This window comes from Embiotoca jacksoni, unplaced genomic scaffold (genome assembly GCF_022577435.1).
Source record: "Embiotoca jacksoni isolate LCO1_2020_lvr unplaced genomic scaffold, fEmbJac1.0.p SCAF_1, whole genome shotgun sequence".
Classification (NCBI taxonomy): Eukaryota; Metazoa; Chordata; class Actinopteri; family Embiotocidae; genus Embiotoca; species Embiotoca jacksoni.
The window spans coordinates 17,266,976-17,285,632 of NW_027185229.1; the positions used below are offsets into that span (position 1 = coordinate 17,266,976).

At 36.3% G+C, this 18,657-nt stretch overlaps 2 protein-coding genes across 3 annotated transcripts; one reads left to right on the top strand and one right to left on the bottom strand.

Annotated features, from left to right (window-relative positions):
- Positions 1-6,293: 6,293 nt before the first annotated feature.
- Positions 6,294-14,518, bottom strand: LOC138195094 (green-sensitive opsin-like). Of its 2 annotated transcripts, XM_069144181.1 has the most exons (7): positions 13,909-14,518; positions 13,028-13,206; positions 8,026-8,196; positions 7,740-7,908; positions 7,405-7,570; positions 7,048-7,287; positions 6,294-6,946 (listed from the first exon to the last, which is right to left on the bottom strand). In XM_069144181.1, coding segments are annotated over exons 2-7 (846 nt in total). In that variant the 5' UTR covers positions 13,029-13,206; positions 13,909-14,518; the 3' UTR covers positions 6,294-6,847. The 2 variants fall into 2 exon arrangements, with proteins under 2 accessions (XP_069000282.1, XP_069000275.1); XM_069144174.1 differs by lacking the exons at positions 13,028-13,206; positions 13,909-14,518 and having other exon boundaries at positions 8,026-8,660.
- Positions 14,519-16,074: 1,556 nt separating this feature from the next.
- LOC138195108 (green-sensitive opsin-like) lies at positions 16,075-17,644 on the top strand. Its single transcript, XM_069144193.1, has 5 exons — positions 16,075-16,459; positions 16,577-16,745; positions 16,915-17,080; positions 17,200-17,439; positions 17,546-17,644. The coding sequence occupies exons 1-5, from the start codon at positions 16,075-16,077 to the stop codon at positions 17,642-17,644; spliced, it is 1,059 nt and encodes a 352-aa protein (XP_069000294.1).
- Positions 17,645-18,657: the final 1,013 nt, after the last annotated feature.

An 18,657-nucleotide genomic window follows, 5' to 3' on the forward strand; every position in this document is an offset into this window, starting at 1 on the left:
TGAAGGGGCTTATGATAGCCAAAAAAAATCTGGGAATTTGAAACAAACAGTGGAAATAAGTACTTGAGAGTAGTTTGAGAGAAAAACTAAAAACACTGAATTCAAGACTCAGATGCTTCTTGTTATTCAAATAGAGAAGTTAAGAATAGTGTTTAGTTGGAAACAGACTGCAGTAAATTAAACGGTTTCTTTGCTTTAGCTATCATTTGCCACTCTGTTTAGTTATAGTAATTACCTTTAGCTCACGTGCTTTCAAATCAGAAACAGTTTTTATGAAGTATCTCTTTCCACTGCCTGTTAATTAAAACAACACTGTCTTCAACCCAGAGCCTCCTGACTTTGATTAACCACTGCCATTGGTTTACCGTCAACATGTAAATTAATACCCCAATGCTAAGGAGGTTAGCCAATAGGCCTGTCACAACTTTTTATACAATTATTTCAGCTGATCACAGCTGATCCGTCATCTCTTTGCACCCTCTTCTTCTGCTGTGGTTCAAAGGCACAAGAGTAGAGAATTGGCGCCATCAACTTTTTGTCTCGAGGTGCTCAACTTTTAATATTTAATATATATACTGTATGTAAAGATCTTTGTCACTTTGAAACTTGTGACAAAGATATGTAATTGAGGAAGGATAGTTTACATTTCACTGTCCACATTGACATCAGTAAATATAAATTACTATAAAAAACAAAACTCTCTCAGCATTTTGCTTTGTAAAAAAGTTTTAAATTTGGCTCATATCACTATGTGGCAGTTTTTAAACAAGAAGAATATCGAAATTTTTTTGGTACCAAAAATCCAATATTGGTTGGGCAGTTAGTAGTTTAGCCTTTATGCCATGAGGTAAAATTTCTTTGTTAAAACTTCTTAAAATTTTATTTACAGTCTGATTGCCAGTCTGTTTTGAAAAATCTGTCTGGAGTACTGTTTGTTTCTATGGTGTAACTATCACTGCAGCTTGCACATCAACGTGCCATCTGAAATCCTGTTGAGAGATTATCAGCTCCAGCCCAACTAAAGGGATAACAACCTAATTAGATGAAAACAAAATTAAACAGAGTCTTCTCTTAATGATACAGGTTAAACAAGATAACAGGTTGTTCAGTAACCGTAAAAGTGCTGTATTGCATTTAAATATACACACGTAATGTTTGATAATACATGGGCTATATAACCATGTATTGCATATAAGAAGTTTGAGAGCAGAGTCTACTGAAATTGAAAGTCCTCCGAAGAATCTCTTTCTCTGCCGATCCAACAACTGACTCGCAAAGATGGCATGGGAAGGAGGTTTTGAGCCCGATGGCACAGAGGGCAAGAACTTCTACATCCCCTTTTCCAACAGGACTGGGCTTGTAAGGAGTCCCTTTGAATATCCACAGTATTATTTGGCAGACCCATGGCAGACCCATGGCAGTTCAAATTACTAGCTGCCTACATGTTTTTCCTGATTTGCATGGACCTCCCCATTAATGCTCTGACCTTGATGGTCGCAGCTCAGAACAAGAAGCTGCGGCAGCCTCTCAACTTTATCCTGGTTAATTTGGCTGTGGATGGATTCATCATGGTTCTCTTTGGATTCACAGTCACCATTTATTCTGCTCTCAATGGCTATTTCTCCATGGGACCTACTAGCTGTGCTATTGAAGGATTCATGGCTACACTTGGAGGTAAACTTTTAGAAAAATGGTGATTAGCCATTATCACACATGGAGATTATTATTATTATTATTATTATTATTATTATTATTATTATTATTATTATTATTATTAGTTTCAGTGTAAAGACAGTGATAGATTGTGAAATCTTTGATGATGAGTGGCTGAGAATCACATTTGTATATTAATGACTTGGAGAGGTTTTTATGAGCCTCTGTCATAATATTCTGTAAATATTTTCTAAACCAAAAATGTAGAAAACAGATATTAAATACTTGCATGAAACGATTTATTGGTTGTTGCTTTCTTTATTTTTTTACATTTTAGAGGTTCAACAACTCAACTTCAACAAAAAAATCCACAATTGCAAATATTGCATTGACAGTTTGTTGTTGCATTCTTCTTTTATTCGGTGTAACATTTAAATGACAGTTTTAGACATGACAATAAGTAGAATAATGAATATGTAGCAGAGACTTTACAGAGTAAGATGACTTTTTTCAGAGTTGTGAAAAAATAACAGCACTAGTGGTGATAAAGAAAGATTAAATCTGCATCCTCTATCAGCTTCCGTTAACATTCATATACAGGTATAGTGTGACGTAGTATTTTTTACAAAGCAAATTGAGAAATTCTTAATGCATAAATTAAAATCTAAGTTTCCATTAAACATTATTTTCCGTAAAGGCTCAAAATGGCCCTATAACACACCCAGCTGTTCTGTCTTTGGGGAAAACTAAGATATCTGATGCTTGGAAATTATACCTTCATACATATATATATTTTTGCACTTGTGCACCATTTTTCAACATTTGGCAGGTTGGTTGTTGCCTCTTGCAGAATTTGCCACAGTTATTGGATGGATTTAGGCTGTCCCAGTATCTTCATGTAATCTCAGACCAACTCCACAATGGTGAGATCAGAGTTTTCTTCAGGGTGCTCAATGTAGGCGGGGTCAAATATGTGACTGCCCACATTGAGCACCGCACAGATCTCCCCACGTAGTCAGGGGTCCTTGGAGTGCTGAAATTACAAGGATAATTCAATTTAAAGTTTGTTTGGGATTTAAATTTGGGTAAGCTAGTTCTGATTTGTACATTTCTCCATTTGTCAGGGGAAATCTTTTCTGTGAGAGTGTTGGCTGTATTGGATATATTCAGAAATATTCAGAAAAGATGGTTCACATTCACAGTTTGGCTGTTGCTGGTTAGTATTGTAATGTAATTTTGCTAAGCACAGAATTCTAATGGGCATATGAGCACATTCAAATTCTTCAATCAATGTAATAAATCATTAGCGGTAATGTTTACATTTTCTTGTCACTGATCCAAAAATGATACAAATTCTACAGACGTAAATCTAATTGTTTTCAGATTCAGCTTGCCATGGAGGACTGTGGAAGAGCCATTGAGTTCTTGGACAACAAATCCACTGATGCAGATGTCGGACAGGCATTTCACCTGAGGTCACAATGATAAAAGATCCCAAAATGTAACATTATAATGGAGTAAAGAGCAGTGTTCATGAGTCAAGAATAGACTTTGCTATATTTTTATCAACTCAGAAAGTGCATTTTTTTTGGTTGGAAAAGACAAAAAACAAATTGTGCTTTTTTTTGTTACCAATCAATTACTGAGTAGCTTATACAGTAGAATGTTGTATTTGTAATGTAGTTAACAGTAAAATACAGCAAATGTACATCTTGTTAAAAATGCACATAAACATGAATTAAATGTTAATCCTTTTGTCAGTATTTTACTGTGTATTTATAATGAATTTATAAAAGCAGTAGCAAACCGTGAATTTCTGCAACAGCCAGATGCCGTTATTTTAAATTAACATGCTAGCAATCATGCTGACAGTTCTTTACTGTTTTTTGATGGGAACATTTTTAACAGTGTACCATCTGTTGCTTTACTCCTTCTTGACACTGAAGATGGGTTTTTATTATTTGTGTTTGGGGAGGTTTCCATTCTGCTGAATGACTGTAGGAACAATGTAATTCCTCATTATCTTCACAATTATTTCCTCAAATCAGAGACTTCAGGATACTCAAATAGTAATTGAATCATTATGTTCATCCATCTATCCATTTCCTGCCGCTTAGTTCTAAAGCGCACATTGTACTGGCACGTTTTGATAGAGAGGGAGCTGAGCCAGAAGGCTAAGCTAAATTGCCTAAATGTGTAGCTGAATAATACTTTAGAAATAAATGTGAATTGGAGAAAAACGATATAGGTTCCCTGCAATATACTGACATTTGTCCCATTTACTTTCACCAATCTACTTGGTAATTATTGAGGAGCTACTTAGTAACCACTCTGTAAGGTGTTTAACTTTTACTGGAGGGGGCACGGCACACATATCGTGGATTAGTAAGGGAGCTATATGAATTAATGGAATTGTCCTCCGTACTATGTGGCACCACTTGACGGTACACAAGCAAGCAATCAGTAATGGATTAGTAGTTACAGTTCTGTTTCCCTCTGGATCAGAGTTAATTAATAAGTACTAATCATTAAGTTCTCATTAACTATCAGGTTCTTCCAGATGCATTCATCGCTGGGTCTTTAGTGACTATACACACAATTTTGTGTACAGCTTTGTAAAGTGCAGTGAGGTACCTCAGTTCAACTTAGAGGTACGTGCACTTCACTTAAGTATTTCTATTTTCTGCTGTTTTCTACTTCACTGCATTTCAGAGGGGAAAATGTTTTACTCCAATGCACTTATTTCACAGCTACAGTTACTTTTCAGTTCATTTTTTGTTACATAAAATATATGATCAGTTTGTTATGCACAAATACATAGACTACACAAGTCAACTGTATTGTGTTGAAATAAGCCACACAATCACAACCTTGAAATGCTGCTCACAACTACACGTCAATGAAGCAGTAATCCAATAACTGAATTACGATAATCATCATTGCATCATGAATAGTTTTACTTTTAATACTTTTGATTGTGTCAGTCTGTCCATATGTTCTACTGTCAGGACAGAAGCAGTCTCTATGTTAGCGAAAGCAGTCTTTGCAGTGAATCTCATGTAACCAGTTTACAAGCTCAAACTGTGCTAGAGTTTGTGTTATATTGCCTGAGATTTACAGTTCAGGAAAATGGTCAAATGGGCTTTAAAATAAATAGATTTACTCAAGTAAGCTATTATAAGCTACTTAGCTTACAAATATGAAGTTCTTGTTCTTTACTTTAGCCTATATTGTATTTTTCTTTATTAGCCTATATACATTTAGGGTAAGGTATTACTTCACATACTTTATAGTCAAACACAATTATTTTGCAGTTATATTGCGACTGTATTCCAGCCTTTTTATTCATAATATATCAATATTCTATACTACCTACATGATGCATTATGAAAAATATTATGGATATACCTAATGTAAGCTCCTGTTGGTAAATTATGTCAAATAGGATGAATACTACAAAGTAAACATGCTAATGCATTATCTATTAATGCAATGATAATAGTATAATCGTTTGAAATATGCAATTTTGCTCATAAAAGCCTGATTACTATATAGATATAGCAGTACTGTCACTTGTCGGTGAGTACTATTGCTGCACATGGATTATTTTCTTTTTGAGAATTTCCTTGTTTTAAATCTTTTTCTTTGTTTTTCCTTTTAGATTTTGTGTTAGAAGAAACTGGCAAGTACAGCAGGATGTAATTTGAATTTTAACAAATCAATTGTTACTTTAATAGTATACTACTTCTTTTGTGTGCATATTTATTTGGTTTAAATTAGTACTAAACAATTTTAGTACAACTCTGAGAAGAAGAGAGATGTTTATTCAGTGAGATATTATTGGCTGACTGTAGGCATTACATTAAGGCACAACATTTTTGTCTGGATCTTAATTTAACCTAGGTGCAAACAAACAGGCTCTTGTGCTCCTCCCGCTCTCCTCCTTGATGTAAAAAGGAAGCGACAAATAGACAAAACACAGCAAACAAGAGCTGTCACCTGCATGCATGGCTTACTGTACATACTTTTCTGTCTGGTCATTGTTAGCGCCATCTTGTCAGACCCTGTCTATATTTTACAGAAGGAGCAACATGTACAATTTTTTTTTATAGTCAATTCCCACCACCACCACTATAAGTTATTTTGGTTTTCTACCTGTTATAGATAGATTAAACTTCTTCATTCAATGTGAAACACTTTTAGAGTTGATTTTCCTGTGCCAATGAAAGCCAATAAAGCTTTTGCAGCGCTGGTGTTCTGTATTTTGCTCTATAATTATTTAAGTGGATTAACTTGATCTTGCTTTATTACACTCTTTTTGTATAAGCACCTGTTGATCATAAGGACATTACCCTTAGGGGCCTCATGTTGAAGGTAATGCCCCTTTACACGCAGCATGTGTGTTTAGGCTAAGACTTAAATCGGGAACATTTGGTCAGCAAGCGTAGCTCTAAACAACACAAACGATATTTCCTCCTGGAGTAGCACGAGCTAAGTTGTAGTTGTCTCGTAGCCTTTTAAATCCTGATTAAATCATGATATAGAAACCGTTCAATATCTTTATTAATGATAGTAATTCTTAGCTTTTTTTCTTCATGTATAAATATTATTTAAGGTCACAACCTAATAGTACTGGCAGCCAGGTTTATGAGATGAACTCATTATGACAACTCATTTTTATGCATGCATTTATTTATCTATACTATTTAGAATTATGTACAATGTTTACAATTCATGATGACCAATTGAACAAGTGACAAAATAGAGTTATACAGGGTATATAGTTGCTCATTTTGAAAATACAGTACAAAACATGTTCCCATTGATGTAAGAAAAAAGATTTTTGTGGCATTCAAATCATATGCTGTTTAAGGATGTTATGTAGATTCAATGGTACCAAATAGGTCAGACATCATAGGTATATCTCTGCCTCAGGCAGGGGGAGTCAAAGTGAGCATCCACATACATGTGTTCACAGATCTTACCATTATTTGCATTGGTTTCAAATTCACATACGTCCCAATATCCTTCAAATAAGAGTAGAGAAAATGCAGTTCATGAATTCCTTGAACTGTTTATCACTGTTTAAGTAGTTCAGACGTCCCAGAACTTCACTCAGTCCATATCGAGGATGATTCCAGATCAAAAAAGAGTATAAAGGAAAATGTCCAGATATATGAAAATGTTTCTATATTTAAGAGACAGAGGACACTTCTGTCTTGCTTGTTGAAACTGAGGACTCATCCTCCACCATGCCACCCATTCCAATAGTGCTCAGCATGCAGTTACGGAACTGAAAAGAGACAGAAAAAAAAAGATGTTGAAATAACATTGGATGAGCATCATGATGGTTTAAACATTGAAAGAGCTGGGTAAATTATTATATATACCAACCTGTTTGTTCATTAGAATATAGATAAGAGGGTTGTATAGTGCTGAGCTCTTTGCAAAGAAAGCAGGGATTGATGCGGTCAGGGCGGTGAAGGAAGCTCCTTTGTTCAGGAAGATCCAACCAGTGAATGTGGCATATGGTGTCCAAGCTACCATGAAGCCAAGGACCATCAAGAAGCACATGCGGGTCACTTCCTTCTCAGCCTTCTGGGTGGATTCTGACTCCTGCTGCTGAGCTGCGGCCTAAAGTGAAACCAGAAGCAAAGTCACTTTATCGAAGCATGAAAGAAAAGCACCCATAAAACAACTTTTTCTTTGAAGTTTAGTTATAAACCTCTCATGAATTTAAATTTCACTTACAGCTTTGACTGTCAGCACAAGGCTCCCATAAGCGAAGAAAATGAAGATGACAGGGATGAAGAAGTGGACGACAAACATGTATATGACATATGATTCATTGTTGAAGCCTGGAGCCAGAGTGTAGTAGTCAGGTCCGCAGGAGCACTGAATGCCCTCAGGAAGGTACCTGTGGAAGATTTAAGAATAGCCAATATTGGAGGTAAGTAAGTTGTCAATCTATTAAGATTGAATGGTTTGTTTTCAGTTGTTCCCAATCTTTCACATCTTTAGTTCTGTCAGATTTACAGTTATATTTATGAAAAAAAAAAACAATCACAGATACAAATTTGAATTACCTGGACCAGCCAAACAGTGGTGGTCCAGCGCATGAAAAGGCCATGACCCAGGTGGAAAGGACTCCAATTCCAGCATGAGTTCCAGAGAACTTGAAGCTTCCCATGGGTTTGCAGACGACAATGTATCTTTCAATAGCTAGTACCACCAGAGACCAGAGAGCAACTTCACCTGTAGAAAGAAAAGTGTATCTTTCAGGTTAACTTGTTCTTTCCCAGGCTTGGCGTTCAAAATGTATGTTCAGTGTACTTTATTCTTTGTCAGGTTGTGTGAAGAAAAACTACATACCTCCAAGTGTGGCCATGAATCCCTCCATAGCACAGAAAGTGGCTCCAAGAAAGAAGTAGCCGTTAAAGGCAGAGGTGATGGTGATGGTGAATCCGAAGCAGCACATGATGAGTCCAGCCACAGCCAGGTTGACCAGGATGTAGTTGAGAGGTTGCTGAAGCTTCTTGTTCACTGCAGTCACATACAATGTCAGGCCGTTGATGGGAGTTCCAGTGCAGATTAGGAAGAACATGTAGCAAAATAGAAGCTTGTACATTATTGGATCGACCATATAGAACTGTGGATATTCAAAAGGACTTCTAACAATCCCAGTCCTGTTGGACATGGGGATGTAGAAGTTCTTTCCCTCAGTGCCATTGGGCTCAATTCCTCCGTCCCACACCATCTTTGCTGGTCAGTTGTTCTGTTGAGCTTCTTGGTGTTAAAAGTCCAGTTATGTTGTTTGAGACGAAATTCAGGGTTGCACACTGTGGTTTTTATACCCCTCTGCTAACCTAACTGTCAGTTTGCCAAAATGGGATTACAGGATTGTAAGGTAATACAAGGTAGTGCAAAAGTTAAAAGATCAATTATTAATCCTCACACCGGCTAGAGAGGACGAGTAATTTGCTCCACTCTTCACATGTGGAGGAATTCTCTTCATCCTGAGAATAGGAATTTGGTTCAGTCAACTTTTACAGATTTTAGGACATCATTAAGAGTAAAAAAGCAAATTAAACCTACGTATATATTATTTTTGAGTCTATAGTTTCAGGCCTGACCAGCAATCAATAATTTTCACCGAGTAATTCTCTCTGTCCATATGGAGGAACCGTAGGTGTCATTAACCTGATTGGATTAACTTTAGTGTCTCACCTGTAGTGTTCTGCGCTTGATACATAGGCTTAATGTCACAGTTAGGAAAGAAAATGTCTCCTAAAGACTTAGCTAATTTGCTATCTTCCTTAAGCCACAGCAATGCTATTAAAGGCCAAGAATGCTTGATATCAAATAACCTTCTGTGTCTTTATAGAGCTGGTGAAAGTCAAAGGAAGACTTATCACATCATGAATGAAACAACCAGCTGTTACATTTATTCAATGAAGTTCTCAATATTCTGTTAACTGTGATTAATTCAGGTAAAGCTGCTTGTGATGCTGTGTTTAATTTTGTAAAAGTTTTGCTAAAAAATATTTTTTGGTGTGTTTTTAATATTCTTTATTTTTTTTGTTTAATTTAGGTTTTTGCTAGGTTCAGTACAATAAAAATGATAAATAAATATTGTTTTTCTAGTGTGGTAGCATCACAGAGAGGCTGACATTCTATCTAAGTCTGACTGATTCTGAAAGCATGCATTGAGTGAGAGTGTTTTGAATTAATATATAATACTGTACCTTCCCTTGTAGTTTTATAAATAAAGTGTGAAAAGATGTGAGAAATGTGTGCAGATATGTAACGCACAACGTGCCATGAAATAACCTATGTTGTGATTTGGCACTATATAAATAACATTTAATTGAAGTGAGGTGGTACAGTGGTGCAGTGGTTAGCATTGTCACCTCACAGCAAAAAGGTTCTGGGTTCAAATCTGGGCCAGGGCATTTCTGTGTAGAGTTTGCATGTTCTCCCTGTGCCTGCGTGGGTTCTCTCCAGGTACTGTGGCTTCCTCCCACCATCCAAAAGACATGCGTCTCAGGTTACTTGGTAATTCTACAAATTGCCCTTAGGTGTGAATGGGCACAATGTGTGAATCTTTTGTTTCCATATGTCTCTATGTGTTGGCCCTGTGATAGACCGGCGACCTGTCCAGGTTGTACCCTGCCTTCACCCAAAGAGAGCTGGGATAGGCTCCAGCTCCCTCGTGACCCTGTTCAGGATAAAGTGGGTATAGATGATGGATGAATTGAATTGAATTGAATTGAATTGAATTGAATTGAATTGAATTGAATTGAATTGAATTGAATTGAATTGAATATCTGTAGTACATACCAACATATCTACATACAGCATCGACTCCCTTTTTATGTTCTTTTGTTTCGATTGACATTTCTTTATCTACGTTTGACAATTATACATGAGTAAATGTTTGACCTTTGAACTGATGATAAAATATTACAAACTGGACATTTGTACTTTAACACATTCAATGTGTCTCAGATAGCAACCTCCTTCCTTGACTGAGCCAATCACTTAATAAATTAAGCAGAGGACTTAAAACATCTTAAGATCAACACAAGATTAACACATTTCCTCTTATCTCATCAAACCTTAAATCTAATCCACTAATTTGTTGCTGTCACCATTAATAGAAGAAAAAAAACAAATTAAATTGTGTTATAGTATATTGCTAAAGATTTCAACAGAAACAAAACTTCTGACACCCTCATGTCCAACCCGACTGGTAGATTGAAGGCTTTTTCCTAAAGTTTTATTTGTTAAATCTTTGCAGATTTCCAAATATCTGTCCCCATCTGACCTTAACTTTCTTCCTGAGCCAAGAAGTTCTATCAACCTCTCAGCTACATCTTGATTCATTCATCTGTGGTTCGACTGACGATCGATTCAACATCACACCTCTTCAACTGCCTGTCGTGGAATTGATTGTCACACTTGGAGGTAAAGTACAAATCAATATGTCAGAAATATGCTTTTACTCAGTTTATTCATTGCTTTTAAATGATATTTGTGTGCCCGACAAAAAGCCTTAAATGTAAAATAAATATATTTTGATTAGTCATGTGATATTAGCTGTCTCTTATACTCTTGACTGAACTTGTTTTGGAATCAGTTACATTCTGTATCTGTTTAGTGATTTTAGTTGTTTAAAATCTGAGCATATGATTTTTGAATTTCAGCTATAATGTTAAGAGTGACTCAGGCCATAGATAACTTTGCAAAGGTGACATGTGATGTTGATGAAATGTAAAGCTGTTACTGTGCATATATGCTGCTGCCACAATCAAGCCTCTTTGCTGAATCTGTATGTTGTGCATTACGTAAGCTAAAATAACTAAAGAAATACTTCTATTACAGCTACTGATAATATTAAAATTCATACATATATAATATAGATAAAATATTAACTTGGATAAAACCAAATAAGTTATGAAAGTAACAAAGCTGTTTTCTCCTAAAGTGATGTACTAGAAAAGAGAAAGAAACAAAATTGGCTGCTCTGATCATTTTACAAAAGTCCCTCCAAACTGGGAGCTTTAACCATAAAGACTCTGTCACCTCTGTTTTAAAGTCTAAAATGCATTTTAAAGGAAAAGATGCATCAGAGTATCTACAGGTTATAATGTAACAGTCTGCGTTTTCTAAACAGATTTCATATATGCACTGTTAACCCTTTTCCCTTCTGTCCAAGATGAAGAGTACTGTTAGTGCTCGCTGTTAAAAGACACAGTTCACGGTTTTCTGCGGACTCATTAGAAGCTTCTAGTTCACTGCGGATCACAGAGGAGCTGGCTTGGTCTTCACTTGCATTACAGCTTATACTTATGTCGCCTTGCTATTTTTTGTCTAATCTAGGTATATTACATGTTGTTGTAAGTATCAAGTTAAAGTTTTGAATATTTGTTTTACCTATCATGATATTTTGAGACAAACGGTGTCTATTTATATCAACCTCAAGGGCCAAACACAGAATTAAATACCATACAGAATAGAAACAAAACGCAAGTGGTGGAGAAAGTATTTAGATCTTTTACTTAAGTACAATTTCCAAACAATACTCCATTACAAGTAAAAGTCTTGCTTAAAAAAAATTATATTGAAGCAAAAGTATATAAGTATAGCAGTAAAATGCAGTTAAAGAATTAAAGTAAAAATCCTGGTTTAATCTCTCTGACTGATCTATTATTATATATTACATCATTAGATCATTAAAAGTGAATAATCATTAGATAATTTGAACATTTGTTGAATGAAAACATGTGAGAAGTTTACAGCAAAAATTCTGTATTTGATAGAACTAATAGAAATTTGAAATGTGACCCCCGACTAAACATTGATTTGTGTAAGCCTTCAGAAGACAAAGAGGTTGGAAACTACTGTTTTAATCTTGAACAATGTGTTGCATTTTGAAAATTACATATTTTTTTATGTTAGTTGTTGTGTCAAATCTTCTTTGTAAAAGTCACTAAAGTTAAATTAAAATAAATAAATGTAGTGAAGTAGAAAGTACAATAAGTGAAGTGGAAGTAGAAAGTAGCATTACATTGAAATACTCAAGTTTGATGTACAAGTATACATCAAACTATGTTGTAAAATTGTGTAAATGTACTTAGTTATTTTTCAATACTGCGTAAGGCCCATAGGTAAGAAAGCGGTGAAAACCAAAGTATACAGCTCAAGGCAAAAGACTGAAGACGCTTGTAAGGACTTTAGTTGTTGGCAAAACAAAAGTACTTCAACCTGTAAGGCTACTAACTACTTGGCATTTGTCAATCTAATTAGTTAAGAATAGCTATTTTCTGGGACAGGTAATTATCAAAGGCCAAGCCAGGACAGAGCCATGAAGAAACACTAGCTGGGTAAGAAAAAGTATGTCAACTGTTTTTATAGTACCTGGTTTAATTGGTCATAACATGCAATCAGATCTGTGTCTAAGTTAAAATAGACAAACACTGCTTAAGATAATAACAATTAAATATAATCTTTCATGTCTTAATTGACCTATTACATGCTCATAGTGTTGAGGGGAAAAGTAAGTGAACCAATAGATATAATGACTGGTTAAATCCTGTTTGGCACCAATAGAATCAAACAAGCATTTCCAACAGCTGCAGATCAGAACTGCACCACGTTTAAAAGTTGGACTATCATCTATGACAAGGCTGTTTTTTCTTAGGCATATTCTTAGGATGTTGAGTGTGAACGTCTCTCTTAATTGTTTTTTCACAGCATCTCTATTGACCTAAGATCTGGGCATTACCTAGACTACTTAGATAATAATAATCATTCTGGTACTTTTTTTTTTTTTTAATGACAAATAGCAGATAAATCCAAATAGATCACTTACTTTTACTTGCCACAACTATGAGCAGCAGGTGGGGTCATTGATTGGGTATAATGAGTTCATTGCTTGCAATTCACTCTGGCCGAGAACCGTCTCACAGATGTGGGCAGAAGAGAGTGGAAGCATCAACTTCCCAGGCAGCTCCCAGCCACAGGATCAGCACCTTGGACAGCGCTTCATTCCTGACAGCAGAACAGAAGAGATGGTCACAAGGACAGAGCTACTGTGACACAATCAGCACAACGTGGAACATCCAAGTCTTGAAAATTATGAACTAATATTTTAACTGGGACAATGTTGGTGCAATAAGAGTATGTGTTATTTCCAACACATGCTGAAAAGTCAATTGTGAGAGGCTGTTATCAGTCAAGAAAACAATAAATGGCCCTCATCTGACCAGAAATTCAACAGAACTTTCAAAAATAATCTATAAAAGGAAATAATTTGTGTTTTCCAGCTATATATAGCTGTCAATGTTTATTAAATTATATGTAGACTGCTAGAAAATAATGAGCTGGTAAAAAAACAGAATACATAAACAGTCTATTTTTTTTTTTTTTTAGTTTAATCACCTAATAAAATCTATGCAAAAACCAGTGTTTGTGCTGTTAACTGAGCTTAAAAGAATGGCACTTCATCAGCTTTTTAAATCTCAATACAGTGACCTTAAAAATCAAAACATTAAATTAACATGAAAAATGATGTCAAGCTCTTATTAGATGCATTTGTGTCAGGTAAAAGTAAAGTTGATGTGTCATTTATACAGTTCTGTGGAGTTACGTACAGTTTCGACACTAAAATTTTGCTGATGAATTGGTATTTACAGTTGTAACTACACTGCAGCCCATAAATTAGACTGAAATCATGATGAGCAGCATATTTACCTTCATATCCCAAGGGTCCCATCTTCGTCATTTTCTTCAATTAAGGGGAATTTGAATCCATATCTTGAGTACATTTTCAATTCTCTAAAACAAATCTGAGAAAACACTTAGTCAGCTCTGTATAATCCTGTTTTCTATGTGCTACCACAGTGCTTAATTTACTGACATATCTTTCTTCAGGCAAAAGTAACAAGACTCAACAGTAGTTCTATTGTAGAATAATTCCTTACAGAATAATGTAGGCTATATTATATATTATATTGTTGAATTATTATAATCATTGATGCATTAATATGTAAAGGTAGAGCTAAATAACTCTGTGTACTGAGTAGTGTGAGAATTTCCTTTGCATCATTGAAGTTTCTCCTAAAATTAACCTTTTTTGATTGAATATATTTTGCTTTTTTTAAAAAAAATCTATTTAATGCAAAGTTGCCTAGATGAAAGAGGTATTTTACCACTTAATTGTTGTTGAGTATGTATGAAGTATGGATATACTTAAATAATGTACAGCTGTCTTAGTTGTAAAAGGCATGAGAAAATGTGCTAAATTACTTTCCAATGTTCATTGAGAGCTTTTATTTTTTTAAAATTTTTGCTGTGAAGTCTGTATTTACTCAGGGATGCAAGATTTATATCCAATGTATATTTTATTCAACTATATTAGAAAACAATTTGCATCTAGATACATCGACTTTAGCTTAAATAAAAGATCACCTTTCAACCCACAAGAGCTGTTTAGCCCAGAGTTCGTGAGAAATAAAGATGCTCTAAACGAGCCATATTTTACTTTTCATCTTCAATGAAGACTCTTTGTTGTGTGTTTTCTGTACAGCTATGTTGTGCAATAATTGTCCAAATTTCTTACAGCAGTAGGCCAAGAAAGAAAACGAGGGAGACTGTCAAAACACGAGTATGTAGCACATACAGCGATACTTCAAAATAAAGTAGTAGTACCGGAATTTCCCTCCACATTTTAAAATGAAATCTTCTTAAGCACGACACACTAAACACTGTTAATGAAGTCCTACGCTTACCCAGCACCTGCCTGCTTTTTGGTTACAACTCATCAGTTGTCAGACCTCAAAACTTCAAATATGAATGGCCATTATCAAAGAGATACTCACTGATTCATTGGTAGGACCCGGACCCGCAGCACGGCTGGTAGCACGCAGCCGGTGTGGATACACACACGCAAGAAGCTGCAGCTTCCGAGGTAACGCACACTCCACGCAGCCAATGTGTTCCCGACACAAGACTTTCTTTGCACAGAGCAACTGGCTGTTTCACTGCGCACAATAAGTTTCTCCATATTTTTATGTGACGATAATAAACCATACTTACCTATTTCACACCCTTTGTCGTGGTATTCAGGCGGATTGAACTGCTCCTCCAGTATCAGACAAAAAAATATTTTGTTTGGGAAAAATTAAAATTATATTTGCAGAGGAAATTATGGCATCATTTGTTAATTTCTCAGCAGAAAAATGTCGACGTCCGCGCATGAGGTGAGTTTTTTCTGCCGCATTAGCTCTAGGCTTCTGCTGTGCCCACTGAACGCCAACATAGTAAGCCTTTCCGTAGATTTAAGTAGGCTAATGATCAAGATCACTTCCTTGATTATATGTCACCGATCCTTCTCTGCAATAGAAGACGCCTTATTCTTTGTAAAAGGCAATTATTGTAAACGTAAAATGTAAATATATCAAGATGTTAATATTACTTACTTACTTACTTAATTAATTAATTACTGTTTCAACGTAGGCTTGATTTCAAAAGATTTATATCAATATATTTTCTAGCAGAAATATTATATGTATATACTGTATGGGATTTTAAGTAGACAACCAAAATCTGAAAAAAGTAGGAGTTCTTAATAGGAGAAATCACTTTAATATGTAGGAAATGTAAAACACTAAGGATATGGCCAATAAAGTGATTCTGTTATACTATATTTAACATCAGGTCACTCTGTTTTCTTAAGGACAATTATCAGACTGACCTGAGCTGTTCTCAATCCTCTACTAATCTAATCTAGCTCATTTAAGGATAACTTTGAGAAGGTATAAAACACCTAGGAAAGCATTACTACCAGCGTGGGGTTGGCTGTTGGTCATTGTTGGCACAGTCTCTCAGCTGAAGTTCCAGCAAACTAGACAATTGAAGATGGTGTGGGACGGAGGAATTGAGCCCAATGGCACTGAGGGAAAGAACTTCTACATCCCCATGTCCAACAAGACTGGGATTGTTAGAAGTCCTTTTGAATATCCACAGTTCTATATGGTCGATCCAATAATGTACAAGCTTCTAGCTTTTTATATGTTCTTCCTGATCTGCACTGGAACTCCCATCAACGGCCTGACATTGTATGTGACTGCAGTGAACAAGAAGCTTCAGCAACCTCTCAACTACATCCTGGTCAACCTGGCTGTGGCTGGACTCATCATGTGCGCCTTCGGATTCACCATCACCATCACCTCTGCCTTTAACGGCTACTTCGTTCTTGGAGCCACTTTCTGTGCTATTGAGGGATTCATGGCCACACTTGGAGGTATGTAGTTTTTCTTCACACAACCTGACAAAGAATAAAGTACACTGAACATACATTTTGAACGCCAAGCCTGGGAAAGAACAAGTTAACCTGAAAGATACACTTTTCTTTCTACAGGTGAAGTTGCTCTCTGGTCTCTGGTGGTACTGGCTATTGAAAGATACATTGTCGTCTGCAAACCCATGGGAAGCTTCAAGTTCTCTGGAACTCATGCTGGAATTGGAGTCCTTTCCACCTGGATCATGGCCTTTGCATGCGCTGGACCACCACTGTTTGGCTGGTCCAGGTAATTCAAATTTGTATCTGTAATTGTTTTTTTTTTCCGTAAATATATCTGTAAATCTGACAGAACTAAAGATGTGAAAGATTGGGAACAACTGAAAACAAACCATTCAATCTTAATAGATTGACAACTTACTTACCTCCAATATTGGCTATTCTTAAATCTTCCACAGGTACCTTCCTGAGGGCATTCAGTGCTCCTGCGGACCTGACTACTACACTCTGGCTCCAGGCTTCAACAATGAATCATATGTCATATACATGTTTGTCGTCCACTTCTTCGTCCCTGTCTTCCTCATTTTCTTCGCTTATGGGAGCCTTGTGCTGACAGTCAAAGCTGTAAGTGAAATTTAAATTCATGAGAGGTTTATAACTAAACTTCAAAGAAAAAGAGTTGTTTTATGGGTGCTTTTCTTTCATGCTTTGACAAAGTGACTTTGCTTCTGGTTTCACTTTAGGCCGCAGCTCAGCAGCAGGAGTCAGAATCCACCCAGAAGGCTGAGAGGGAAGTGACCCGCATGTGCATCTTGATGGTCTTTGGCTTCCTGGTAGCTTGGACACCATATGCCACTTTTGCTGGTTGGATCTTCCTGAACAAAGGAGCTTCCTTCACCGCCCTGACCGCATCAATCCCTGCTTTCTTTGCAAAGAGCTCAGCACTATACAACGCTCTTATCTATGTTCTAATGAACAAACAGGTTGGTATATATAAAATGTTATTTACCTTGCTCTTTCAATGTTTAAACCATCATGATGCTCATCCAATGTTATTTCAACATCTTTTTTTTTTCTCTCTCTTTTTAGTTCCGTAACTGCATGCTGAGCACTATTGGAATGGGTGGCATGGTGGAGGATGAGACCTCAGTTTCAACAAGCAAGACAGAAGTGTCCTCTGTCTCTTAATCATCATGACATCTTTAAATCTGTGGACATTTTCCTCACTCGTTGCTATCAGATTTGAAAAGATCCCATTTAAACAGAGAATTGTGTTTTGCCAAATGGATTCATGGATTTAACGAACGGACTCCGGATCAAATACAGTGAGGAACTCAATCCCATCTGACATGTGTAAACTAAGAATTGTAAAGACATGTATTTGCTGCGGGTAACTTGTACAGCATTTGTGCATCTGTGTGTGTGTGAGCGCATATGAGTGACTGTGAGTAAACCCAGACCCTCAAAACACTTCAACTTTAAAAAAAAAAAACTGTGAACCTGCTGAAATGGGAAAAACACTTTTTAAGATGATGAATGTGCAGTCACATGTGGGATATTTTCATGTAATTACATGGGGGAGCATATGTTTCACTGATGTTCCAGGGGCATTATTTTTATGTATTTTATGAAAAAGAAAAAAAAAAAATATAAGACTGAGTAGATAATAAATGCATGCATGAAAAGAAATGTAATGGTGTGTTCATTTAAGTCTGAACTATACATTATAAATCAGGGGTCTCCAAGCCATGGCCTGCAAGAGTGTCTGTGTCTGATCCGCACCATGTCAGTTCAGCAGAGGTTGAGTTTCGCTCTGAGTGAGACACACAGAGATCAGAGGTAAGAAACTGTGAGGGGAGCAAAGGGGAGCTCACCTCTACCGAAAACAACCCGAGGTCCCATGAAAGCCTTCTTGTGAGACATTAAGGGGGACCTCTAAATAATTCGTCCATTTTATAGTTACAAGTTGATTTTTCTGTACAATAAGGTTCCTGAAAAATGAATAATAGTAAAAAGTAAGTGTTGTATGTTAATTCATTCAATACATATCAATGGATAAAAAGAGTTACAAGTGCACACATCAGTGATGGAAGTGATAAGAAGCACTCTGACAGAAAGCTGCTCTCTAAACCTCAGCTCACCCCATCTTCCTCCACCTCCAGCCCAGAGCAGCTGAGCAGGAGACCTGACCTCTTTCAAAG